General features: G+C 41.3%; 1 protein-coding gene across 5 annotated transcripts in view; it reads left to right on the top strand.

The window, feature by feature from the left end:
- Positions 1 to 27,162, top strand: part of OSMR (oncostatin M receptor) — a 94,209-nt gene that overhangs the window by 53,495 nt on the left and 13,552 nt on the right. For 3 of the 5 annotated variants that reach the window (XM_055246181.2, XM_063619544.1, XM_063619545.1), the window contains 5 exons: positions 13,341 to 13,483; positions 13,810 to 13,960; positions 21,476 to 21,552; positions 22,768 to 22,990; positions 25,537 to 25,716. In XM_055246181.2, coding sequence (XP_055102156.1) covers positions 13,341 to 13,483; positions 13,810 to 13,960; positions 21,476 to 21,552; positions 22,768 to 22,990; positions 25,537 to 25,716 — 774 coding nt within the window. Of the gene's footprint in view, positions 1 to 13,340; positions 13,484 to 13,806; positions 13,961 to 21,475; positions 21,553 to 22,767; positions 22,991 to 23,135; positions 23,487 to 25,536; positions 25,717 to 27,162 lie in introns of those variants that run through there. The other 2 variants (XM_055246180.2, XM_055246182.2) reach the window with 2 other exon arrangements.

Raw genomic sequence — 27,162 nt, 5'->3', positions numbered from 1 at the left:
GGATTTCAATTTTTGCCCATTCAGTATGATACTAGCTATGGGTCTGTCATATATGACTTTTATTGTGTTGACATATGTTCCTTCTATACCTGGTTTTTTTAGTGCTTTTATCATGAAAGGATTTTGAATTTCATCTAATGCTTTTCTTTTTTTTTTTTTTTTTTTTTTTCCTTTTTTTTTTTTTTATTATACTTTAGGGTATTAGGGTACATGTGCACAATGTGCAGGTTTGTTACATATGTATCCATGTGCCATGTTGATTTCCTGCACCCATTAACTCGTCATTTAGCATTAGGTGTATCTCCTAATGCTGTCCCTCCCCCCTCCCCCCACCCCACAACAGTCCCCGGAGCGTGATGTTCCCCTTCCTGTGTCCATGAGTTCTCATTGTTCAATTCCCACCTATGAGTGAGAACATGCGGTGTTTGGTTTTTTGTCCTTGCGATAGTTTACCGAGAATGATGTTTTCCAGTTTCATCCATGTCCCTACAAAGGACACGAACTCATCATTTTTTATGGCTGCATAGTATTCCATGGTGTATATGTGCCACATTTTCTTAATCCAGTCTATCGTTGTTGGACATTTGGGTTGGTTCCAACTTTTTGCTATTGTGAATAGTGCCGCAATAAACATACATGTGCATGTGTCTTTATAGCAGCATGATTTATAGTCCTTTGGGTATATACCCAGTAATGGGATGGCTGGGTCAAATGGTATTTCTAGTTCTAGATCCCTGAGGAATCGCCACACTGACTTCCACAATGGTTGAACTAGTTTACAGTCCCACCAACAGTGTAAAAGTGTTCCTATTTCTCCACATCCTCTCCAGCACCTGTTGTTTCCTGATTTTTTAATGATGGCCATTCTAACTGGTGTGAGATGGTATCTCACTGTGGTTTTGATTTGCATTTCTCTGATGGCCAGTGATGAGGAGCATTTCTTCATGTGTTTTTTGGCTGCATAAATGTCTTCTTTTGAGAAGTGTCTGTTCATGTCCTCTGCCCACTTTTTGATGGGGTTGTTTGTTTTTTTCTTGTAAATTTGTTTGAGTTCATTGTAGATTCTGGATATTAGCCCTTTGTCAGATGAGTAGGTTGCAAAAATTTTCTCCCATTGTGTAGGTTGCCTGTTCACTCTGATGATAGTTTCTTTTGCTGTGCAGAAGCTCTTTAGTTTAATGAGATCCCATTTGTCGATTTTGGCTTTTGTTGCCATTGCTTTTGGTGTTTTAGACATGAAGTCCTTGCCCACGCCTATGTCCTGAATGGTATTGCCTAGGTTTTCTTGTAGGATTTTAATGGTTTTAGGTCTAACATATAAGTCTTTAATCCATCTTGAATTAATTTTTGTATAAGGTGTAAGGAAGGGATCCAGTTTCAGCTTTCTACATATGGCTAGCCAGTTTTCCCAGCACCATTTATTAAATAGGGAATCCTTTCCCCATTTCTTGTTTTTGTCAGGTTTGTCAAAGATCAGATAGTTGTAGCTATGCAGCATCATTTCTGAGGGCTCTGTTCTGTTCCATTGATCTATGTCTCTGTTGTGGTACCAGTACCATGCTGTTTTGGTTACTGTAGCCTTGTAGTATAGTTTAAAGTCAGGTAGCGTGATGCCTCCAGCTTTGTTCTTTTGGCTTAGGATTGACTTGGCGATGCAGGCTCTTTTTTGGTTCCATATGAACTTTAAAGTAGTTTTTTCCAGTTCTGTGAAGAAAGTCATTGGTAGCTTGATGGGGATGGCATTGAATCTATAAATTACCTTGGGCAGTATGGCCATTTTCACGATATTGATTCTTCCAACCCATGAGCATGGAATGTTCTTCCATTTGTTTGTATCCTCTTTTATTTCATTGAGCAGTGGTTTGTAGTTCTCCTTGAAGAGGTCCTTCACATCCCTTGTAAGTTGGATTCCTAGGTATTTTATTCTCTTTGAAGCAATTGTGAATGGGAGTTCACTCATGATTTGGCTCTCTGTTTGTCTGTTATTGGTGTACAAGAATGCTTGTGATTTTTGTACATTAATTTTGTATCCTGAGACTTTGCTGAAGTTGCTAATCAGCTTAAGGAGATTTTGGGCTGAGACAATGGGGTTTTCTAGATATACAATCATGTCATCTGCAAACAGGGACAATTTGACTTCCTCTTTTCCTAATTGAATACCCTTTATTTCCTTCTCCTGCCTGATTGCCCTGGCCAGAACTTCCAGCACTATGTTGAATAGGAGCGGTGAGAGAGGGCATCCCTGTCTTGTGCCAGTTTTCAGAGGGAATGCTTCCAGTTTTTGCCCATTCAGTATGATATTGGCTGTGGGTTTGTTGTAGATAGCTCTTATTATTTTGAGATACGTCCCATCAATACCTAATTTATTGAGAGTTTTTAGCATGAAGGGTTGTTGAATTTTGTCAAAGGCCTTTTCTGCATCTATTGAGATAATCATGTGGTTTTTGTCTTTGGTTCTGTTTATATGCTGGATTACATTTATTGATTTGCGTATGTTGAACCAGCCTTGCATCCCAGGGATGAAGCCCACTTGATCATGGTGGATAAGCTTTTTGATGTGCTGCTGGATTCGGTTTGCCAGTATTTTATTGAGGATTTTTGCATCAATGTTCATCAAGGATGTTGGTCTGAAATTCTCTTTTTTGGTTATGTCTCTGCCAGGTTTTGGTATCAGGACGATGCTGGCTTCATAAAATGTGTTAGGGAGGATTCCCTCTTTTTCTATCGATTGGAATAGTTTCAGAAGGAATGGTACCAGTTCCTCCTTGTACCTCTGGTAGAATTCAGCTGTGAATCCATCAGGTCCTGGACTCTTTTTGGTTGGTAAGCTATTGATTATTGCCACAATTTCAGAACCTGTTATTGGTCTATTCAGAGATTCAACTTCTTCCTGGTTTAGTCTTGGGAGGGTGTATTTGTCGAGGAATTTATCCATTTCTTCTAGATTTTCTAGTTTATTTGCATAAAGGTGTTTGTAGTATTCTCTGATGGTAGATTGTATTTCTGTGGGATCGGTGGTGATATCCCCTTTTTCGTTTTTTATTGCATCTATTTGATTCTTCTCTCTTTTCTTCTTTATTAGTCTTGCTAGCGGTCCATCAATTTTGTTGACCTTTTCAAAAAACCAGCTCCTGGATTCATTAATTTTTTGAAGGGTTTTTTGTGTCTCTATTTCCTTCAGTTCTGCTCTGATTTTAGTTATTTCTAGCCTTCTGCTAGCTTTTGAATGTGTTTGCTTTTCTAGTTCTTTTAATTGTGATGTTAGGGTGTCAGTTTTGGATCTTTCCTGCTTTCTCTTGTGGGCATTTAGTGCTATAAATTTCCCTCTACACACTGCTTTGAACGTGTCCCAGAGATTCTGGTATGTTGTGTCTTTGTTCTCGTTGGTTTCAAAGAACATCTTTATTTCTGCCTTCATTTCATTATGTACCCAATAGTCATTCAGGAGCAGGTTGTTCAGTTTCCATGTAGTTGAGCGGTTTTGACTGAGTTTCTTAATCCTGAGTTCTAGTTTGATTGCACTGTGGTCTGAGAGACAGTTTGTTATAATCTCTGTTCTTTTACATTTGCTGAGAAGAGCTTTACTTCCAACTATGTGGTCAATTTTGGAATAGGTGTGGTGTGGTGCTGAAAAAAATGTATATTCTGTTGATTTGGGGTGGAGAGTTCTGTAGATGTCTATTAGGTCCACTTTATGTAGAGCTGAGTTCAATTCCTGGATATCCTTGTTAAATTTCTGTCTCGTTGATCTGTCTAATGCTGACAGTGGGGTGTTAAAATCTCCCATTATTATTGTGTGGGAGTTTAAGTCCCTTTGTAGGTCACTGAGGACTTGCTTTATGAATCTGGGTGCTCCCGTGTTGGGTGCATATATATTTAGGATAGTTAGCTCTTCTTGTTGAATTGATCCCTTTACCATTATGTAATGGCCTTCTTTGTCTCTTTTGATCTTTGTTGGTTTAAAGTCTATTTTATCAGAGACTAGGATTGCAACCCCTGCCTTTTTTTGTTTTCCAGTTGCTTGATAGATCTTCCTCCATCCCTTTATTTTGAGTCTATGTGTGTCTCTGCACGTGAGATGGGTTTCCTGAATACAGCACACTGATGGGTCCTGACTCCTTATCCAGTTTGCCAGTCTGTGTCTTTTGATTGGAGCATTTAGCCCATTTACATTTAACGTGAATATTGTTATGTGTGAATCTGATCCTGTCATTATGATGTTAGTTGGTTATTTTGCTCGTTAGTTGCCATAGTTTCTTCCTAGCCTCGATGGTCTTTACAATTTGGCATGTTTTTGCAGGGGCTGGTACCGGTTGTTCCTTTCCATGTTTAGTGCTTCCTTCAGGAGCTCTTTTAGGGCAGGCCTGGTGGTGACAAAATCACTGAGCGTTTGTTTGTCTGTAAAGTATTTTATTTCTCCTTCACTTATGAAGCTTAGTTTGGCGGGATAGGAAATTCTGGGTTGAAAATTCTTTTCTTTAAGAATGTTGAATATCGGCCCCCACTCTCTTCTGGCTTGTAGAGTTTCTGCTGAGAGATCAGCTGTTAGTCTGATGGGCTTCCCTTTGTGGGTAACCCGACCTTTCTCTCTGGCTGCCCTTAACATTTTTTCCTTCATTTCAACTTTGGTGAATCTGACAATTATGTGTCTTGGAGTTGCCCTTCTCGAGGAGTATCTTTGTGGCGTTCTCTGTATTTCCTGAATCTGAATGCTGGCCCGCCTTGCTAGATTGGGGAAGTTCTCCTGGATAATATCTTGCAGAGTGTTTTCCAACTTGGTTCCATTCTCCCCATCATTTTCAGGTACACCAATCAGACGTAGGTTTGGTCTTTTCACATAGTCCCAAATTTCTTGGAGGCTTTGTTCATTTCTTTTTATTCTTTTTTCTCTAAACTTCCCTTCTCTCTTCATTTCATTCATTTCATCTTCTATCAGCGATACCCTTTCTTCCAGTTGATTGCATCTGCTACTGAGGCTTCTGCATTCTTCGCGTAGTTCTCGAAACTTGGCTTTCAGCTCCATCATCTCCTTTAAGCCCTTCTCTCCATTGGTTATTCTAGTTATCCATTCTTCTAATTTTTTTTCAAAGTTTTTAACTTCTTTGCTATTGTTTTGAATTTCCTCTCATAGCTCAGAGTAGTTTGATCGTCTGAAGCCTTCTTCTCTCAACTCATCAAAGTCATCCTCCATCCAGCTTTGTTCCATTGCTGGTGAGGAACTGCGTTCCTTTGGAGGAGGAGAGGTGCTCTGTTTTTTTGAGTTTCCAGTTTTTTTGGTCTGTTTTTTCCCCATCTTTGTGGTTTTGTCTACTTTTTGTCTTCGATGATGGTGATGTACAGATGGGTTTTTGGTGTGGATGTCCTTTCTGTTTGTTAATTTTCCTTCTACCAGACAAGACCCTCAGCTGCAGGTCTGTTGGAGTTTACTAGAGGTCCACTCCAGACCCTGTTTGGCTGGGTGTCAGCACCGGTGGCTGCAGAACAGCGGATTTTCGTGAGACCACAAATTCAGCTGTCTGATAGTTCCTCTGAAAGTTTTGTCTCAGAGGAGTACCCGGTTGAATGAGGTGTCAGTCTGTCCCTACTCGGGGGGTGCCTCCCAGTTAGGCTGCTCAGGGGTGAGGGACCCACTTTAGGAGGCAGTCTGTCCGTTCTCAGATCTCCAGCTGCGTGCTGGGAGAACCACTACTCTCTTCAAAGCTGTCAGTCAGACAGGGACATTTAAGGCTGTGGAGGTTCTCGCTGAGTTTTTGGTTGTCTGTGCCCTGCCCCCAGAGGTGGAGCCTACAGAGGCAGGCAGGCCTCCTTGAGCTGTGGTGGGCTCCACCCAGTTCGAGCTTCCTGGCTGCTTTGTTTACCTAAGCAAGCCTGGGCAATGGCGGGCGCCCCTCCCCCAGCCTCGTTGCCGCCTTGCAGCGTGATCTCAGACTGCTGTGCTAGCAATCAGCAAGACTCTGTGGGCATAGGACCCTCCGAGCCAGGTGCGGGACACAATCTCCTAGTGTGCCGTTTTCCAGGCCCGTTGGAAAAGCGCAGTATTAGGACGGGACTGACCTGATATTCCAGGTGCCGTCTGTTTCCCCTTTCTTTGACTAGGAAAGGGAACTCCCTGACCCCTTGCGCTTCCCGAGTGAGGCAATGCCTCGCCCTGCTTCGGCTCGTGCACAGTGCGCTTCACCGACTGTCCTGAACCCACTGTTAGGCACTCCCTAGTGAGATGAAACCGGTACCTCAAGCAGAAATGCAGAAATCACCCGTCTTCTGTGTCGCTGGGGCTGGGAGCTGGAGAGCTCATCTAATGCTGTTTTAGCATCAATTGAAATGATCATCTGGGTTTTGTCCTTCATTCTGTTGATATGATGTTACGCATTTATTGATTTGCATGTGTTGAACCATCCTTGCATCCCTGGGATAAATCCCACTTGGTCGTGATGAATGATCTTTTTGGTGTGTTGTTGAATTTGGTTTGGGAGTATTTTGTTGAGGATTTTTGTATTAATATTCATCAGTGATATTGGCCTGTAGTTTTCATTTTTTATCTGTCTCTGTCTGGTTTGGGTATCAGGGTAATACTGGCCTAGTAGAATGACTTTGGACATATTCCCTCCTCCTCTGTTTTTCAGAGTAGTTTGAGTAGAATTGGTATTAGTTCTTCTTTAAATGTTTGGTAGAGTTTAGCAGTGAAGCCACTGGGTCCCAGGCTTTTCTTTGCTGAGAGACTTTTTATTACCAAGTTCAAATTTGTTACTTGTTATTGGTCTGTTCAGGTTTTGGATTTCTTCATGGTTCAATATTGTTAGATTTATGTGTCTAGGAATTTTTCTATTTCTTCTAGATTTTCCAATTTATTGCCATATAGTTGCTCATAGTAGCCACTAATGATCCTTTGAATTTCTGCAGTTATCAGTTGTATTATCTCCCTTTTTATCTTTGATTTTATTTATTTGGGTCTTCTCTCTTTTTTTTCTTGGTCTGGCTAATGGTTTGTCAATTTTATTTATCTTTTGAAAGTACCAACTTTTGTTGGTCTTTTGTATTGCTTTCTTCATTTCAATTTCATTTATTTCATCTCCGATCTTTATTATTTATTCTACTAACTTTGGGTTTGGTTTGCTCTTGCTTTTCTAGTTCTATATTAGGTTATGTATTTGAAGTTCTTCTTCTGTTTTGATGTGGGCTATAGCTATAAACTTTATAGCTATAAACTTCCTTCTTAGTACTGCTTTTGCTGCATCCTATAGTACTGCTATTGCTGCTATAGGTTTTGGTGCATTGTGTTTCTCTTATCATTTGCTTCAAGAAATTTTTCAGTTTCCTTCTTAATTTCTTGATTTGGGAGCATATTGTTTAATTTCTGTGTAGTTTATAGTTTCCAAAATTCCTCTTGTTATTGATTTCTAGTTTTATTCCATTATGACCAGAGAAGATGCCTGATATTATTTCAATTTTTAAAACTGTTTAAGACTTGTTTTATGACCTAACATATAATCTATCCTTGAGAGTGATTGATGTGCTGAGGAGAAGAATGTATTCTGCAGTCATTGTAAAAAATATTTCTGTAAATATGTATGAGGCCGATTTGTTCTATAGTGCAAATTAAATCAGATATTTCTTTGTTGATTTTCTGTCTGGAAGATCGGTCTAATGCTGAAAATGGGGTGTTTAAGTCTTCAGCTGTTGTTGTATTAGGTTCCATCATTCTCTATAGCTCTAATATTTCTCCATATATCTGGCTGCTCCAGTGTTGGTTGTGTATATATTTATAATTGTCATATCCTTTTGCTGGATTGACCCCTTTATCATTACATAATGACCTACTTTGTGTCTCCTTATAGGTGTTGTCTTGAAATCTATTTTGTCTGGCATAAGTAAAGCTACTCCTATTTCTTTTTGGTTTCCATTGTCATGGAATATCTTTTTCCATCCCTTTGTCTTCAGTCTATATGTGCCTTTATAGGTTAAGTGCATTTCTCATAGGCAACAGATCATTGGGTTTTTTGTTTTTAAATCCATTCAGCCACTCTATGTCTTTTGAAAGTTTAGTCCATTTACATTCAATGTTATTATTGATAAGTAAGGGCTTACTCTGGCCATTTTAAAATTTGTTTTCTGGTTGTTTTATGGCCTTCTCTTTCTTCTTTCCTTTCTTCAAGTCTTTCTTTTAGTGCAGATGATTTTTCTCTGGTGGTATGATTTAATTTTCTGCTTTTCCCTTTTTGCATATTCATTATACATTTTTTTTAAAATTTGAGGTTACCATGAGGCTTGCAAATACTATCTTATAACTCATTATTTTAAGCTGGTAATAACGTAATACTGCTTACATAAACAAACAGGCAAAAAACTCTACCCTTTAACTTTGTCTCTCTACTTTTTAATTTTTTGTCGTTTCTATTTACATAATATCTTTTTTTTTTTTTTTTTTTTTTTTTGAGACGGCATCTCACTCGCTCTGTTGCCCAGGCTGGAGTGCAGTGGTGCAATTTCAGCTCACTGCAACCTCCACCTCCCAGGTTCAAGCAGTTCTCTGCCTCAGCCTCCTGAGTAGCAGGAATTGCAGGCGCCCGCCACCACGCCTGGCTAATTTTTGTATTTCTAGTAGAGACAGGGTTTCACCATGTTGGCCAGGCTGGTCTCAAATTCCCAACCTTGTGATCTACCCACCTCGGCCTCCCAAAGTGCTGGGATTACAGGTGTGAGCCACTGCGCCTGGCCTAAGGCCCAAGGATTCTTTAGTCAGCTTGTGGTGAATGCTGCCAGGCCTGGGACTCACCTTTTAGGGCAGTGGGCTCCTCTGTGTCCCAGGTCAGATCCAGAAATGCCAGCCAAGAGCCAAGGCCTGGAATCAGAGACCCCAAGAGCCCACTTGGTGCTCTACTCCCCTGTCTCCAAGTTAGTACCTAAGGTGCAAGACAAAATCCCCTTTACTTTTCTCAAGCAGAGGGTGTCTCTCACTGTAGGCACTATAGTGGGTCTCACCTGAAGCCAGCACGTCTGAGTCTCACCCAAGGCCCATGGTATACTACTTGGGTATTGCTCCTGGTTATTCTGGGCCCAAGTGCTCTTTAGTCAGCAGGTTATGGGTCCTGCTTGGACTGGGTCCTTCCCTTCGAGGCAACAGGTACTCTTCTGGCCCAGGATGTGTCTTTAGAAATGTCATCTGAGAGGTAGGGCCTGGAATGGGGGCCTCATGACTCTGACTGTTGCCCTGTCCTACTTTGGATGAGCTGGTATCCAAGATGTAAGACAAAGTCATCTTTCCTCTTCCCCCTCTTCTCCTCATGCAGAAGGAAAGGGTTTCTTTTGGTGCCATGAGCTGTGCTGCCTGGGGTTGGAGCAGGGGTGGCACAAACATTCCCTTAGCCTTCCCAGCTAGTGTTTTAGTAGGTCATCTTTCCCCAAAGTCTGCTTGCTCTAAGCCCGGCTCAGCACTGTGATTCACCTAGGAGTTGCAGTCCTTGTTGCCTAGACTGGCTTTCTAGTTTCTTTAGGGCCCCAGAGCACTTCAGCCTACAGTGGTGAGCCTTGACAGAACCACTGGGTTCTGAGTGCTGGGATGGGTGATTCCTCTCTGGCTAGGGCTCATCTGAATGCTCCCTCTGTAGGCGGACATCAGCTGAGTTCAGCCTGGTTTTGCTTGCTTTCCCAGTGACTGGGCAGCACTGAATTTCATGCAATGTCTCTCAATCACTGTGCTGTCCCTCTCCTAAGTGCACAGAGGTTCTGTCCATGACACAGGGCTGCTGCCAGGGAATGGGGGAGGGGTGGCATCAGTGATTTAAGGATATCTTTCTTCCCCTTTTCAGTGCCTCTTTCAGTGATACGATGTTAAAGCCAGGTACTGTGAGTGCCTACTTGACTTTTCAGTCTTATGAAGGTGCTTTTTTCATAGAATTGTTAAATCTGGTAATCCTGCAGGTGGGACGATCGATGGAACCTTCTCTTCAGCCATCTTAGTCTTGCTTCTGAGATACCAGTATGCCAATCTAAATAACAGACAGGGAGACTCTAAAAGAAAATGATATTTATTCAGGAATAGACATTGCAATGGGAATACATGTATTCAGGAAGGTAAACGAAGACAAAGGTTTTTAAAGAAACAATGAGAAGGATTACATAATGTTTTCAGATAATTATTTTTGACTACAAGGATCAATAACAAGGGTAGTGTCAGTGTAAGACTGGATAATCCAGTTGCTGGACAGATGTCCTTGTAGAAGTATTTTTTTGTGTAAGGTTGTGTTGACCTTTGTGCATGGTTGTGGCTTTTACAGGTTGCTTCAGGATAGTTTTGTTTTCAGGCATTGGTGTAAGAGAGCCCTTCCTGTGTGACCTTACCTGGCTCCATTTTTCAGGATTTTGTTTTTTAACATAAATGACCCCATTTTGATTCTGACAACTTTCATGCTGCAAGCTCTTGCCATAATTCTTGTCCCACACAGGGGATTCCTTAATCAGTCCAGTCACTCAGTTATTGTTCTTCTGACAACATGGCTAGGCTATTGGCAATGGCCCATGAGTCTGTGAAAATACAGCAAGATATGGTGAGAAAGGTGGCTGGCATGGTCATTGCCACTGCATGTAGTTTGGCCTATTGGATAGAGTGTCCATGTCCAGTCTCAGTCAAAAGTTGGCTATCTATTGGCCAGATAGTGGTGGCAGCCCAGTGGACCCCATCTGCTTTTAGTTTGGCAGAACTGTTAGTAAACCATGCCAGACCATTGGTAGGCATATTTTTGAACCCATAGGAGGAGCCAAAACATCTTCAACAGGTTACTTGATCACTTTTGGTTAGCTAGCCATTTGTTCATGGAACCTACTGGTCCCATGGGGCCTGGGTGGACATGATATTAAATGTGCCAGTTTCAATGTGCCAGTTTCACTTAATAATCGAGCTCTGTTGAGCCTGTCTAATTTGATTGATGGAGTTTGCATGAACCCAAGTAAGAATGGGCATTTCATGTTGTAGTGTCATGTATGGTGCTCTGGCCATAAGATGCTCAGTGTCCAGAGACTAGTGCCTAGTAGCAAGCAAGGAGTTGCTGTTTAAAAGGGGTGTATCTGGGGGCTGCTTCAAGCGACTTATATATCCAAAATGTGAGAGGCTGGTACATCCCGGTGGTGGTTTTTTCTTGCCAGAGACTCCAGTCAGCATGCATGGAGGTTTTGGACATCTGTAATTTGATTGGGCTAGCAGGCTCTAAGGGTTCTAAAAGCAGTGCCTGGACCACAACTTGCTGAATGGCTTCCAAGGCCTGTTGTCACAAAGGACCTCATTTAAAATTGGTGGGTTTGCTGGTCACTTTGACTAAGGAGAGCAAAAGGACACCCAGGTTGGGTATATGTGGTCTCCAGTACTCAAAAAGGCCTACCACCTGCTGGGCCTCATTTTTATTAGGGGAGCCACAAGGGACAACACTTTTGTTTGGCTGTATCGGGGATACTTCTTTGGTGTTCAGCTTAAGTGGCCTTGGCATTTAGCTTGTGATAGTCCATGGTTAGTCTCCATGCCCTGGGGAGCCTTTTGCGACCAGCCAAACTGGGCTGTTACATTGTGAGAGGGTGGTTTATAACATTTATATCTGTATTAAGTCCTCAATTAACAAAATACTGTCCTATTCTCCACTCAGTATGTATAAGAGTGATACTTTTGTTGAATAAGCCATTGGAACTTGGGGAGCTTAGGTGGCAGGCAGAAGTGGATATGCCCCACTGTTATGGCTTAAATCCTTAGCTGTGTTGGGGGAACATACCCCTTCAGATGGAGGTGGCCTTCTGTGCCCCAAGCAGCCAAAATGCCAATGCCTATGATGCACTGACTGGTAGGAACCATGGTCTCTGGCACCTAAAATGGCCCAACGGGCCCTGCCCACAACCAGATAAGCATCTTGGGTCACTGTGTTTGTCCGAAAACCTCCCAATGTCATCAGTTTAATTTTTCACCTAAAAGAACAAGGAAATATTGTCATGTGGGCTCCAGTATCCAAGAACTCCAGAAAAGTCTGAATTTTCTTCTTTTTCTCTTTTCTTTTAACAAGAGTATTAGGCCAGTGGCCTTCGGTAGGCACCTAGAGACTTTGGCAACAACCCTAACTGCACCGTTTGGTTCTGCAGTGTCCCTTTATCCAACAAACACACCAACAAGGTTGCTTGAGAGCTTACTGATTATGTCTATATATGTCCTTTGGATCTTGAGTCACCTTCTCTGTGAAGGCCTGCATTGTGCATGCTGGTTCCCTCTCAGATGTCTCAAGGACCATCAGAGGACCTCTTTTTAATTCCCTCTCAGATGCCTCCAGATGCATCTGAATACCCAGGAAGGAGCAATCACATATGTGCACTAAGCCCCCCTGTTTCCACACTGCTTTCCTCTGTCACAATCTATACAGCCACCTCACCCACATTCTCAGGGTGTATGTGTGGCCTGTATCTCTCGTATCACTGCTTCTTCCCCATAAAACATCTAGCTGGTCTGATGTCTCCACCATGGGCCAGGTATGAGATAGGGTATTGCCCCTTCTACTTCACCAATGAGCCACTGTTCTGTCAGATTGAATCCTGCTTGCTGTGCCAATTTTGTGAAGAAGGTGCTCTCTGTGCACTGGTTATCAACTGTCCGAGTCCAGTGAGACAGAATACACTCATACACAACAAGTTACATGAAATGGATTTGTTACCATCAGACAGGCAGCAAGGGATAACACAAGCCTGGGATTTATTGCTGCTGGTCCCCAAGGCTGCGGAGAGCTGCCCAGGGCAAACAGAATCTTATCTCTGAGTTCTTCACTTGTACCATAGCTGAGAGACCTCAGAAGCATCCATCCTGGATTTTATATCCTGACAGCACATGACTTGCTGCACTAAAGCATTAAAGGACATCCTGTTTCTAGGGAGGACTGGAACAGAGCCTGAGCTGTTCTGGCCAATCCCCCTCTCATCTAAAGTTGTTGCATTCCTAGCACAGTCTACATATTTTGGATTATATCCTTGACATTGTTAATGTTATTTTGGTTAGACTCTGAGTTCTGTTAAAATTCTCTCCTGTGGGCCATCTTCTCCAAGTTTTGACTCCCCTTTCCAATTTGCCTACTTGTGTTTAATTTTAAGAGTCCTCAGGTAGTTTCTTTTTGTATTTTGTTCAATGCATGCAGTAGAATTGTTGAGAGAGAAAGGCTGTAGTTGGCTCATTCTAGCTTGTCTGTAAGTTCTTGTTTGTCATGTTCTCAAAAGTGAACAAAAATACTTGTTGAACAAATAAATGAAGAAATAAACTGCCTATTACCAATGTCTTTTTGGATGTATGCTTGAATTTTTTTCTTTCTTTTTCTTTTTTTTGACAGTTTATTTAATGAATCCTTTTAGTGTCAACTTTGAAAATGTAAATGCCACAAACGCCATCATGACCTGGAAGGTGCACTCCATGAGGAATAATTTCACATATTTGTGTCAGATTGAACTCCATGGTGAAGGAAAAATGATGCAAGTAAGAACCCTGCTTAATTTTCTATTTTCAAAAGTTCCTTTTTGTCCTGAACAGAGACACTGATGAATAAAATCACTTTAAACTCTTATTTCTGTGTAGGTTCAAATGGTGTGGGTCATCTGTTTTAAAAGGCCCATGAAATTAATCATACACTTTCATGGTTAGGAAATGGGCCTTGAAGATTTTTTCCCCCCAGAGAAGAACTGATCTTACTCCAGGTCACGATTTGCTGTGTTCTGGTTTGTCTTTGTAATGGGATGCACTCACCAATGCTTCTGTCTTGTTCTTTTCTCTTTTTTCCTTTCTTCTCTTTTTTGATCAAGCAGTACAATGTTTCCATCAAGGTGAACGGTGAGTACTTCTTAAGTGAACTGGAACCTGCCACAGAGTATAGGGCGCGAGTACGCTGCGCTGGTGACAGCCACTTCTGGAAATGGAGTGAATGGAGTGGTCAGAACTTCACCACACTTGAAGCTGGTATGTCAGCCCCCTGGCATTTAATCCAAAGAAGTAGGTCTAAGAGTTAGACTGGTTTCCCTGAGAGATTTTGGTTGTACCAAAAACTAAGAGAAAAATATTTAAACAGAGGTGGGGTAGCATTTAAATAATTAGATTTGATGCCTCATGAGAAGTGAATGGGAAACCGTCCACCTCAGACAGTTGACAGTAGCATTTTATTTATACTGTCTGTCTTCTCTCTTATCTTTCATTTTCCCAAAATGGTTTCAAGCCATCACTTGGCGGATTCACAGTAGATCTGGAGCTATATAAATTAGTATACACCTTTAGTTCAGGACTGGGGACAAATGGAAGTATTAACGACAAGGAAAGCATTGGTCTCATCCTAAACAACTTGAGGCCATGTTTGGAAATGCAATGACATTCGGAACCTTTATAGTTATTTGTGAGTCATTTGTTCTGGTGATGCCACACTGTGTGCCCTCTCCAGCATGCTCTGTGGCAGGGTTTCCTCAGTATTGATTGCAAGCTTTTTCTGCTAAATAACTATGTCTGAGAACTCAAATGGGCTTCAGGAGATTTGATGGCCCAGTCCTGCTTCCATCTCCCTCTAACTCAATGTCATAAAGGATAACTGTTGCCCATTTTACAGATGAGGCAACTTGCACCCATAACTGAAGAGATTTGCCCCAATTGCAGAGTTACTGAATGGTACAGACATCATAATAATCATAGGAGTGTGGTGGCTCACACCTGTAATCCCAGCACTTTGGGAGGCCGAGGCAGGTGGATCATGTTGTCAGGAGTTTGAGACCAGCCTGACCAACATGGTGAAACCCAGTCTCTACTAAAAATACAAAAATTAGCCAGGCATGGTGGCACATGCCTGTAATCCCAGCCACTCAGGAGGCTGAGGCAGGAGACCGCTTGAACCTGGGAGGCAGAGGTTGCAGTGAGCTGAGATCATGCCACTGCACTCCAGCCTGGGCAACAGAGTGAGACTCCATCTAAAAAAAAAAAAAAACATAGGAGTCAACATTTACTGTGAGCCATACATAGCTCGAAGGGCCTTCTGTGCTCCTCTCTTTTCATCCTGACAATGTGCAGTAGGTGCTCTTATGATCCTCATTTTATGCCAGAGGATATCAGGGCACAGAAAGATTAAGTAATTTAACTGGCCCAGCCAGACACTGACTGAGCTGCGACTCACGTCCAGGCAGCCTGACACCAGAGCTCCACCCTTAACCAGAACTCAATTCTGTGTGCTCTCTCTCTTGGTGTTATTACAACCTCCAGATCTTGTTGATTCTAGTCCTGGCTATTTTAGTGTCAAAGGAAGGATTATACATATGTGTTTTATTATTATTCTTATTTGTGTATGGCAGCTGGCAGAACTCTTTCTGTTTCATTCTGGGAGGACCATTTTAAAGCAGTGACTGTAATTTGGGGGTGGTGGGCGCCGCTAATCAGAATCCACACATGAGGATGGTCATTAGTCAAGTTCTGCAGGCCTCCCCGCTTCCCTGTTGGTGCCTGCCCGTTCTCAAGCCCATTGAGACTCCAGTAATTTTTCCTAGGGGTACAGGTTCCTCAGTAATCTTTGTTCTGGAAGGCCCTGTTCCTGAGAGGAATGTTGCATTTTCCTCAGTGTGTTTTAGAAAAGAATTTTTATTATTTTGGTTTACGTTTTCTGTTGTTTTTTTTAATTTATTCCAACATAACTAAAATTATGTAAAAAGGGAAGATGGCAAAAGAATAGAGTTTCTTTTAGATTATAGTAATAATCTAACATCTTGAAAACACTTAACTTTGCTTTTGATGATGACAAGAAAATGAGATGAATCTACTGAAGGTGAACCTATAGGAATTTTTTATTACTTCTGATCGCACTTTGCTTAATGCTGGAAAACTCAAATGCGTATGTGTATTATAACCATGCTTAAGTATAATTATAGTGAGCAGACATTGAGTTAAATGAATTGATGGTACAAACGATGTTGTTTATAAAATATAGTGCTATCAACTGTATTGTAGCACTTTTTTGTTATAAACAGTAATTTACAAGCCAGCTGAAGATTTTGCATTGAGCTTAGATATTGTCCCTGAGTATTTCAATAAAGTTTTAAATTTAATATTGGCTTCTCCAATGACTTATTTAGCAAATTGAAATCTGCTTTAATAGATTTAAAAATATATGGCCACCTTTAACTTAAAGTATAAAGTGTTGAGTCAGCAACTAAAGTAAAAAACTTAAATGTCAGTTATTAGGCAAAAAAAGATTATATTTTTATAAGATGGAGAGATACATTTTTATGTTATGTTCCAAAGCAGTTCTTCTTTTCAAAGAAATGTTCTGAATCAGATCAAAAATTACTTGTCCTCTCACAAACCAAAAGCTAAAAAAAACAGAAAAGTTATTTTTTAATATTTGAAACACTTTAATTTTGTTAAATTTTGTTAATTTCATGACAGTCCCTATTTAACACTTTCACACTTAGCAGCCAAAAATTTTTTAAACCATTTTAGTATGCAGAAATCATATTTAAAAAATAGAAGTTGGAGGTCCTAGCCAGAGGAATCAGGCAATTGAAACACATCCCAAAAGGAAAAGAAGTCAAACTCTCTCTCTTTTGATGATGATATGATTCTATACCTAGAAAACGCTACATTAAGAGTGGACACAGGGAGAACGCAGATGCTGGGCTGAAGGGTCAGGAAGCTGCACACCCTGCACAGGGCTATGAAGGACCCACACTCGTTCTTGGCCCCCAGCAACTCCTGGGGAAGGGGTTGAACAGGTGGCCTGCCCCTGCCGTGGACCTTTGGAATCCAGGCAGCAGGAAACCCCACAACCCTCATGGACAATTGGGCTGGCAGGAAGAGCTTCTTAGAGAGGTAGTAGGAATAGAGCTTCATCCTGGGCAGGGCCCAGAGGGTTTGGTGCAGAAACCTCTGCAGTGGAGCATGGCCAGGGACACAAATCCCCCAAGCCTTGCCGTGCTCCTCTAGGAGATTTTGGCCATAGGGTGACCGTGAGACCTAGACAGAGGAGAATGGTCTTACCCATGAGATGGGGCCAGTCCAATCTGAGTGATCCCCGGTCTGCTGGCCACTCCTGAGGCTCCAGCCTCACCACACTAGCTGGAGTTGCATCTCAATTTCCTTCAGTTCAGTTCTAATTTTGGTTATTTCTTGTCTTCTGACAGCTTTGGTGTTGGTTTGCTCTTGTTTCTCTAGTTCGTCGAGGTGTGATGTTGGCTTGTTAATTTGAGATCTTTGTCACCCAGGCTGGAGTGCAGTGATGCAATCTCAGCTCACTGCTAATTCTTTTATTTTTTATTTTTTGTAGAGACAGAGTCTTGTTATGTGGCCCTAGCTTCTATCAAACTCCTAGGCTCAAGCAATCCTCCCGCCTCAGCCTCCCAAAGTGCTGGAATTACAGGCATGAGCCACCACATCTTGTCCCTGCTGACATTTTCTAAACAGATTCTTGACAAAGAGGCTTGCTGTTGCTTAACATAAAAGCTATTGGTTTTCATCTAAACAAAAGAACAGAGAGTTCTGAAGACATATAAGCAGCCAAAAAACATTAAAAAATCCTCAACATCGCCAATCATCAGAAAAAGTCATATCAAAATCACAATGAGACACCATCTCACACCAATCAGAAAGGCGATTTTTAAAAATCTTTGCATGTTGTTACTGTTTTTATTCTTTAGCTACCCCAGGTGGCTTCTGTAGCAGTCAGCACCACTGCCCTGCTAGACCTTCTGTAAGTATTAAAAGCCAACGTTCTTACAAGAAGGTTTTTACACAGAAGGAGGTGTTACACAAAAAGGGGGAAGGTTAAGCTACTGTATGCATTTGTTTGCAATGCGTCATCTCACAGAACTCATCCCTGTAACCCCATCAGGGCAGGAGCCTTCTTCACATGTCTTCATAATATTTCTTAAGGGAGGCCATTTTCCACAGTGCTTCAGCTCTCAAATGCAAGTGGAGCCTGACATAATAAAACTCTGTTTTCATTTCAACCATGATGCAGGGAATATATTCCATGTCTATTAATAGGTTGTAACAGTTTTCTAGGGCTTTAATAACACACTACCACAGACTGAAGGACTTTAACAAGAGAAATTTAGTGTCTCGTAATTATGGAGGCTAGAAATCTGACGTCAAGATGTTGGCTGAGGTTGTTTCTCAGAGGCCACTCTCTTTGGCTAGTAGATGGTCATCTTCTATGTCTGCTCACAGGGTATTCTCTTGAGCTTCTCTGTGCACCTACTGCCTTTTCTAATGAGGACACAAGTCAGAATGGCTATTATTAAAAAGTCAAAAAGCAACAGATGCTGGGGAAGCTGCAGGGAAAAGAGAACACTTATACACTGTTGGTGGGAATATAAATTAGTTCGACCTTCATAAAATGTAGTTTGGAGATTTCTCAAAACAGAGCTGCTCTTCCACCCAGCAATCCCATTACTGGGTATATATTCAAAGGAAAATAAATCATTCTACCAACACACATATGTTCATCACAGCACTATTCACCATAGCAAAGACATGGAATCTACCTAGGTGCCCATCAATGGTGGATTGGATAAAGAAAATATGGTACATATATACCATGGAATACTACACAGCCATAAAAAATAATGAAATAATGTTCCTCCCAGCAACATGGATGTAGCTGGAGGCCATTATCCTAAGTAAATTAATGCAGGAACAGAAAATCCAATACTGCATGTTCCCACTTTTAAGTGGGAACTAAACATTGTGTATTCATGAAAATAAAGATAGAAACAATAGACACTGGGGACTACTAGAAGGGGAAGGAAGGGAGAGGGCAAGTGTTGAAAAACTAACGGTTGGGTTCTATGCCCACTATTTGGGTGATGGGATCATTCATATTCCAAACCTCAGCATTGCACAATATACCCATGTAACGAACATGCACATGTACTCCCTGACTCTAAAATTATAAAAAGAGTTTCTAGGAAGTATTTTAAAAGTATTTCAAAGGAAAATAAAATGTGATAGGGAGGGATATGATTCACTAAAGTTTGATTATTAACTACTGAATGATGAAGTATTGACTATGGTTTCACATGAATGAGTTATATGGAAATATGCTAAATTACTTTCAAGAACATAATAGCATGCACAAAGAAGTCTGGAGGTTAAAGTAGCACTCAGGTGATGGACTTTGAATATATGTTTTCATAACCAAACTCTAATTTAATGAAATCACAATTTCTAAAAAATTTGACAGCACTGGGATATATATTTTGAAATATAGTAAACTCTATCAATGATAGTAGACTGGTAAACATTTAGTAAATACTGATCTGTACCTTCCAAAAAGGATGTTTTTCTCTGATTAAAATAAAGTTTGTGATTTGGCAAACTGAGAGGTGGAAGAAAAGTTGGAAGAGTTGGAAGAAAAATAATTCATATAAAGTTAAGGAAACTACTGATAAGTAATTTGGATTTTATATCATTACTCTAAAATGGAATCTGGACTATTCAACCATTAGATTATTAAACTAACAACTCTATACCACATCTTGTATTTAAATTGATTTTTGTTATCACAAAAGTTATTTAGGTTTGTAGCAATGCTACTAACTCTCTTAATTAGATACTTGAATTTAATTCAGTTATTTTTATTAGGGGCTATGCTAAAATATTCAAGCTATCTTTAAGAATTAAAGGGAAGTTTCAAAGTAAACATTAAAAATAGAAGTCATATGAGACATGCTATAGTTGTATTTTCAAATTCAGAAAGCTGAAGCAGCACATTCACAAAATGTGATTGAGTAGAGAGATGAAGATGTTTTTTAAGTCTGGATTTAAAAATGAGATATGCTGTTAGGGCTCAGTTGCAGAATGACATCAATACCTGTGAGTCCCTTTCTTGTCTCCATGGATGTGCTATAATTGGGTCGTCTATATCTTCAGCAGTTAAAGCCTGATATTTCTTGTGGCTTATGAATATTTTAAATTGTCTTTTGACTACTTTTTGTTGTACTATTCTTGTGAAGGTCATACCATGACAAAATTGTATCAGTAGAAAAATTGATTCTATGTGGAATACAGAGTATTACACAAATCCAACAAAACAATTTACAAATGAAAAGACATACTCATCTTAATAGGACTTTCATAATATTTTCATCAGTCAATGATTAAAATGTGTGCCTTTTTAAGATTTTAAAATAAATTGCATTGATTTCATTATTTTTCCATTGCTGAGATTTTTTTTAATGAGAATTTTGTTGAACTTGTCATGCAAGCTGAGCCTTCAATTGACCATCCATTTTCTAAAGATGAATAATGGAACGACTAGACCCTAAATACCTTGAGCTCAAATCTTGGCTTCACTTTTACTTTCACCTGGGTGATTTGAGAAATTAACTTACCCTCTCTGGGTCTTAGTTTCCTTATCTAGAGAATGGGGTAAATAATCATACCTGCCCCATAGAATTGTTATGAGGATTAAATGAGTTAATATATGCAAAACATTTGGAACTGGGCTGGCATCTAGTAACCCCTCTATAAATATTAGCTATTAGTATGTGTAAAAGAGATCCCCTAAATGGTTTTATGCATAGGTACCCAGAGTTGGCTTGGATTTAAAGACCTGTCCTCATGATAAGTTGATTGAGCAAATGCAGATTTAGATGCAGAATCAATCAGTCAATCCGTTTACAAAGATATCTGAGTGAGGGATGGAGACAAGAAAAGATTGGGACATTGAAGCAGGTTGTTTTCTGAGTTCCTTTGAAGTTTGGTTTTTATTCATTCAGACAGTTTATAGAGCTTTCATGAAGTGCCAGGCCCTGAGGCAGATGCTAGAGTTTCAAAACCATTGGCCCCAGGGATCCTGTGGTTTATTGACAGAGAGACAAGGAAGCACACTGTTCTAAAGCAGCATGGTGAGAGCCACGACAGAAGAAATGCTGGGTGCTGCAGGTGCCTCAAGTGTCCACAGCAAGCAGGTGACGCAGGCGCAGGCAGGGTGCTGGGAGTAGGAGTGGGATGAGGCCTTCCCAGTGGAGGGAGACTAGCACTCCAGTGAGCGGGCCAGCCGTGGGTATGATGAAACGTGAGGAAGAATGCATCCTGCCCCTAGCGGGCTCCCCATCACTGTGTCTGTATCCATCACAAATGGGGCAAGGAAGTAGCAAAGGTCTGCTGCCTAGAAAGTCAAAAAAAGGGGAAATTTACCTAACTCATCTGGAATTGGTCTAATGGACAAATTATTCCAAACTTCTTTGGTAGTTGTATGGCTTGATGTTTATAAAGGCTTTCAGAGGCAGCTGACCTTTTTATAAAGCACTGTACTGTGTGCACGTAGTGAGGAGTGAGCAGTGTCGCTGTGGACCAGTGGGTAGAAGCCATAGAGAGTGAAAAGGGGAGAGGCAAGCCTCAGGTTGCACAGGTAATTGTCATGTCCATGACCATCTTAGAAAAAGGTTGAGCATATTGCTTTACATACGTATTGCGACTCAAGAACTTTTCTTTGGTTAATTTCAGCTCCCTCAGAGGCCCCTGATGTCTGGAGAAGTGTGAACTTGGAGCCAGGAAATCATACTGTGACCTTATTCTGGAAGGTAAGATGTGCAGATTCCAAAAGCCTGATTGTTTCCAAAAGCCACATTTGCGGAAACAAATGTGTCTTCCTCTGGGGAACTGTGGATTGATTCAGTGTCCCAAATGGGAGGGATCTTCACATTCATCCAATAGAATTTCTTACCTAGTAGAGGAATCCCACTCCACTCCTTTGACAGCTCATGCAACTGACAGCCAGTTCTGATTGGTAGAACCTTCTTCTCTGCAACTTCAACTCAGGCCAGCCCTGACTTTTGCAGGGCCCAGGGCAAAGATGTAAGTAAACAACCACATATGATAGTTAAAAGTTACACATATTTAAATAGTCATACTATTTATATTTAAAAATTATAAATCAAGCTTAAAAATTGTAATATGAAATAAATTTTATCCTTCTATCTTGCCTAATACACCTTCATGACAACCTGGAAGGCCAGGTTTGTATTCTGAACTCTGTGATGCATGAGTTTCACACTGAAATGTGATCCTGGGAGAGTTGGCTCTGGTCTCAACCTACCCCACTTTTTTTTTCACCTTTGGTTTGGCACACTCTGCAAGAATCTCTGTGCACAGACACGTGGGCATGCCAGTCTGCATATCTGGGTTCTGTCCACACCCCAAGCGGATAGCCACTCCCAGCCCACTCTCAGGGCTGGCAGTACACATGCCAGGGGAGGGGAGGCCTGAGGAACAGACCCCAGAAGTGGGCTTGGGACTGTGTGGGCAAGAATTTCTCTGCAAACTGAGGCTCTTCCAGAGGAGGGCTGTGGGTATGGAGAGCAGCTAATCCCTGTACAGCTGCATGGGGCAACACAGCTGGAGGTGGAATGAGGCCAGTACCCAGGCTCCTCCTGCAGGGTCCCAGGGTGGTGCTGTTTGTACTCATTGCTTTTCTGCCCTTGACTACCCCTCACATTCTTTTTTCCACCAGGTTAAAGAGTCTATTCCTTGTGATTCTGACCTGAGCACTCTTCTGGGGACACATGATGCTCTTGAGGCTCTTATCTCCAAATGATCCTCTTCTCTGCTCACCTTCAGTTAGATTTGAATGTCTGATTTCAGACTTGGTTGAGAGAGTTATTTTCTCTATTAAGCTGTTTGAATTTTCTGGTGTGTGCGTATATAAAGGAGTTGAGGGACAGAAAAGATGAAAAAGGAGTTGTACGAATTCCTTTCAATTAAAACCCATTTAAAAGTGTTTATCAATTTTTTTTCAGCCATTATCAAAACTGCATGCCAATGGAAAGATCCTGTTCTATAATGTAATTGTAGAAAACCTAGACAAACCATCCAGGTCAGAGCTCCATTCCATTCCGGCACCGGCCAACAGCACAAAACTAATCCTCGACAGGTGTTCCTTCCAAATCTGCGTCACAGCCAACAACAGTGCGGGCGCTTCTCCTCCTTCTGTAATAGTCATCTCTGCAGACCCCGAAAACAGTGAGTCTGTTTTTCATTTTGTTTTGTTTTTATTCTCTAGGAAAATGCTGATGACGTTATTAAGTAGTGATGGATAAATCGAGAAAACAATAACGTAGGAAGACAAAATGTCTAGTCACCAAACAGTCATTTTCTTTTGGGCCAGGTGTGTCAACATGTTTCAGTGGGACAGTCCCCTCAGTGTGGGGAGAAGGAGACTTCAGCCATGGCTCAGGACATTTCTGTCCAGGGGATTCTTCAACATACATGGGAAATTATCTCAAATTTATTCAAGTAAATGCAACCCCAACAAACAGTCACCACTGAGAGTTGGAGTTACTATTTATGATCTTTGTGGCTTGTGAAATAGGAATTGCATTTACTATTGTGTAAAAAGTGTTGTCAGTCTTTGCACCTGGAAAGAGTCCACGAACATTTCCAGAGATCATCAGAACTGGCATCAACTTTCACCAGAGGCTCTGCCAACTTTGTAGAATAAAAGATAATAACTGGCTAATCTCTTGCCTATGAAAGAGCAAACAAGGTGGAATGCCCTTACATGCCAAATCAGTAGTGATATTAATTTCCTTCTTAGCCATAAAAAGAGTCAACCCTACAGTTACATGCTATGAGATGATACACACATGGGCATACATAATGTAGTTGGCAAGTGGCATCCTGGGATCATTCATGAACTTTGCAATAATATTACCCTTCAGTTCCTGCTATTAAAATTTCCAGACCCTTGTAGGTTCTATAATATGTATTTATTCAAGTTCAGCTTAAATTTGGGTTGAGTTGGATTAGAGGATGTTGTTGTTTTGTTTTATTTTTATGTTTTTAAAAGAACTATCCAGTATATATCACATGAGGAAAAGAAATTATATTGTGCCATAGAAGAAAAACCAACCTGAGTTGGTTTAGGAGTTGTTTAGTGTAACCTTTGCTTTCTGAAGAACTATATTAGAGAAAGAAGTTATATTCTGACTTCATTAGGATCTGAACAGGAAAAGGGGGCATTTCATTCAGCCTCGGGGAGCTGGTACTGGCTTCTTCTGAGGAAGGGAGAGACCAGTTCAAAGCAACACTTTTGAGAGCAATTACGTATTTTGGGGTCTCCTACCATATCCTCCATCCCCATGCCCTGCCTTCAGATGCCTAGACCTTCTGGTGAGAGGCTTCAGCTAGCTATCCTTAAGTGTTTCTTGTTTCTACATCACCAGCATGTATAAAGTCACTCATGTACTATGAGAAAACCAGTAAGGTTAAGCCAGTTCACACTAGGGTGTGAATGACTGGCAAAAAGATTCCCCTACTCTTTGATCTACCTCCATCTCTCAAAACATATTTTCAATTTAAAGAAGCAGCTTTCTAAGAGTTTCAACCCTGGGTTTGGAGTTAGATTTTACTAAGTATCAATAAGTCAAGTGAAAAATGTCGGCCTTAATATGTGAGGGGCATTTGTCTGCTTGATGGAGGAAGGCAGGGAAGCCATGTGGATGGGATCTATAAAGCCCTCATGGGCTTTTACCTTATACCTAGGGCTGCACATTCCTTTGGGTGCCCCCAGCTGGATGATATTTTGATGCCCTATAAAAATGAATCAGTGGTTTTCACACCACTATTCAGTTGTAATTAGGATTGCCAGGTAAAATACAGGATGCCCAGTTAAATGTGAATCACAGACAAACAATAAACCAGTTCTTAGTGTAAGTCTGTGGAAAGAGGAGAAATTCTCATGCCTCAAGGTTAAGGTGTATCCCTGTTGGAACTCAGTAGAAATGGTAGTCCCCTGAGGCCATGTTATCCTTTTTCCAATTGTCAGACATCAGGAAACCTACTTTATCATACAAAATATATTGACATTTAGCCATAAACTGTGTGCATATCTTTATATAACCCAACTTTTTATATACCTGAATATTTTCTTCTTTTTTGTCTTCTACTCAATTCCTACCTGTAACACATCTCAGAAGCAGTATTTAGTTCAGGAGCAACTGATGTTATTGTGGGAGAATTAGCCTGCATTAGTTATTCATTCAATAGGTATTTTTTGAAGCAGATCCAGTACCCAATACCAGATTCTAGATTAAGGATCAACAAATTTTGTGGTAAAGGGGCAGATAGCAAACATTTTTGCAGGTCATATAGTCTCCATTACATATTTTATTGTATGCCTTCTTTGTTGGTTTATTTGTATTTTTACAACCTTTAAAATGTCTTAGAACCATTCTTAGCTCAAGGATCATATGAAAACAACCCTCAGAGGCTGGAATCATCCTCCTGGTGGTAGTTTGTTGACCCCTGTCCTAGGTGCTGAAGTCTGGTGGGGCTTCAGAAGGTCAACATGATGGGCATCTGAAGGGCAGGTGTGAATATTTGCTGGGAAGTAAGAGACAAGAACTCACCCATGAAAACATCCCCCACCCAAGCACCTGTAACTATTGAAGTGGAGGTCTGTTACCTACTAGATACAGTGCATGTATGTATTTACTTTCTACCTTACACACTTAAAACAATTTACAGTTAATTAAATCTGGAGCATTGCTCTATTTGTTTATATACAGAAGAGGTTGAGGAAGAAAGAATTGCAGGCACAGAGGGTGGATTCTTTCTGTCTTGGAAACCCCAACCTGGAGATGTTATAGGCTATGTTGTGGACTGGTGTGACCATACCCAGGATGTGCTCGGTGATTTCCAATGGAAGAATCTAGGTCCCAATACCACAAGCACAGTCATTAGCACAGGTAAGAAGAACCTTCCATATCATTGCATTGCTATATTCATCTTGAAGCAAGTTCAAGTGGGATTTCTGGACTACTTCACAGACTTTGTGCTAAGCTAATAATTTTGAAACGACAAATCCAGCATGGGTGTTAGGAGTTCAGATGTTACAAGAATATGTTCTAAAACTTGACCTTTAAATCTACTTTTGCAGAGAATATCTGTACATGAGGTAGGAATTGATTTTCATGATTTTCATAAACTTGTTTCTTTAAATTAGTGCATAGTCTCGAATGGCAGAGGGACATTATTATAAAAGTTGTCCAGAGAGCTTTTACAAAAGCAGAGACTTGCATGCATTTGGAAGATGTTTAGGACATATAGTTGATGAGAATCGATCATCAACTTCAGTTTCAATAGAACACGTAGAACTTGTTCTCTTACCTCCCCCATTGGATTTGTAATGTGAAGATTGCTAGTTTAGCAGTCAGAGGAGTGCCGGTTTGTGTGGCCTGAGCTGGAGGGGTGCGTGGCGCCATCTACTGGGCTCAGGGAAAGGTGTGGGAAATGTCCCTGTTCAGAGGGTGATCAAGGTTCTGCCAATTGGCTGGGCGCGGTGGCTCAAGCCTGTAATCCTAGCACTTTGGGAGGCCGAGGTGGGCGGATCACGAGGTCAGGAGTTCGAGACCATCCTGGCCAACATAGTGAAACCCTGTCTCTACTAAAAATACAAAAAAAATTAGCCGGGCGTGGTGGCGGGCACCTGTAGTCCCAGCTACTCGGGAGGCTGAGGCAGGAGAATGGCGTGAACCCGGGAGGCGGAGCTTGCAGTGAGCCGAGATGGTGCCACTGCACTCCAGCCTGGGGGACAGAGCCAGACTCTGACTCAAAAAAAAAAAAAAAAAAAAGGGTTCTGCCAATTTCAGTGGTACGGTGGGTTCTGGAAGGAGATTGCAGAGGTACAGGTGTAATGGGGAAATGAGGAAGTGGAAGCAAAGCTTTCAAGACTATTGGCTTTAATGGGAAGAGGGAAGACAAGTAACTGGAGGGGGATTTGGAGTCAAAGAAGGGCTTGGTTTTCTATGTCTGGTCTGATTCTGCACCCAGTTGTATGCACATGGATACAGGCATGTTTGAGAACTCTTGCTTCAAAGAACACTGCAGAGGCCAGTCCCTGCAGGCTTTGCTGGAGACAAGACAGTGGGGCCAGGTGTTTGCAACATGGAGGACTCCAAGGCTTCATGGAAGGAGGGAATATGGTGGGGATGAAATACAAAATTCCTGAAAGCCAATTATTAGGGGAGCACAAATTTATTTTTCATTCTTTTTTGGGGGTGTGGTGGGGGACAGACCGTCGCTGTGTTACCCAGGCTGGAGTGCAGTGGCTTGATCTCAGCTCACTGCAACCTCTGCCTCTTGGATTCAAGTGAGTCTCCTGCCTCAGCCTCCCTGGTAGCTGGGATTACAGG

Source organism: Symphalangus syndactylus, chromosome 16 (genome assembly GCF_028878055.3).
Source record: "Symphalangus syndactylus isolate Jambi chromosome 16, NHGRI_mSymSyn1-v2.1_pri, whole genome shotgun sequence".
Classification (NCBI taxonomy): Eukaryota; Metazoa; Chordata; class Mammalia; order Primates; family Hylobatidae; genus Symphalangus; species Symphalangus syndactylus.
This window is presented reverse-complemented; position numbering and strand designations above follow the sequence as displayed.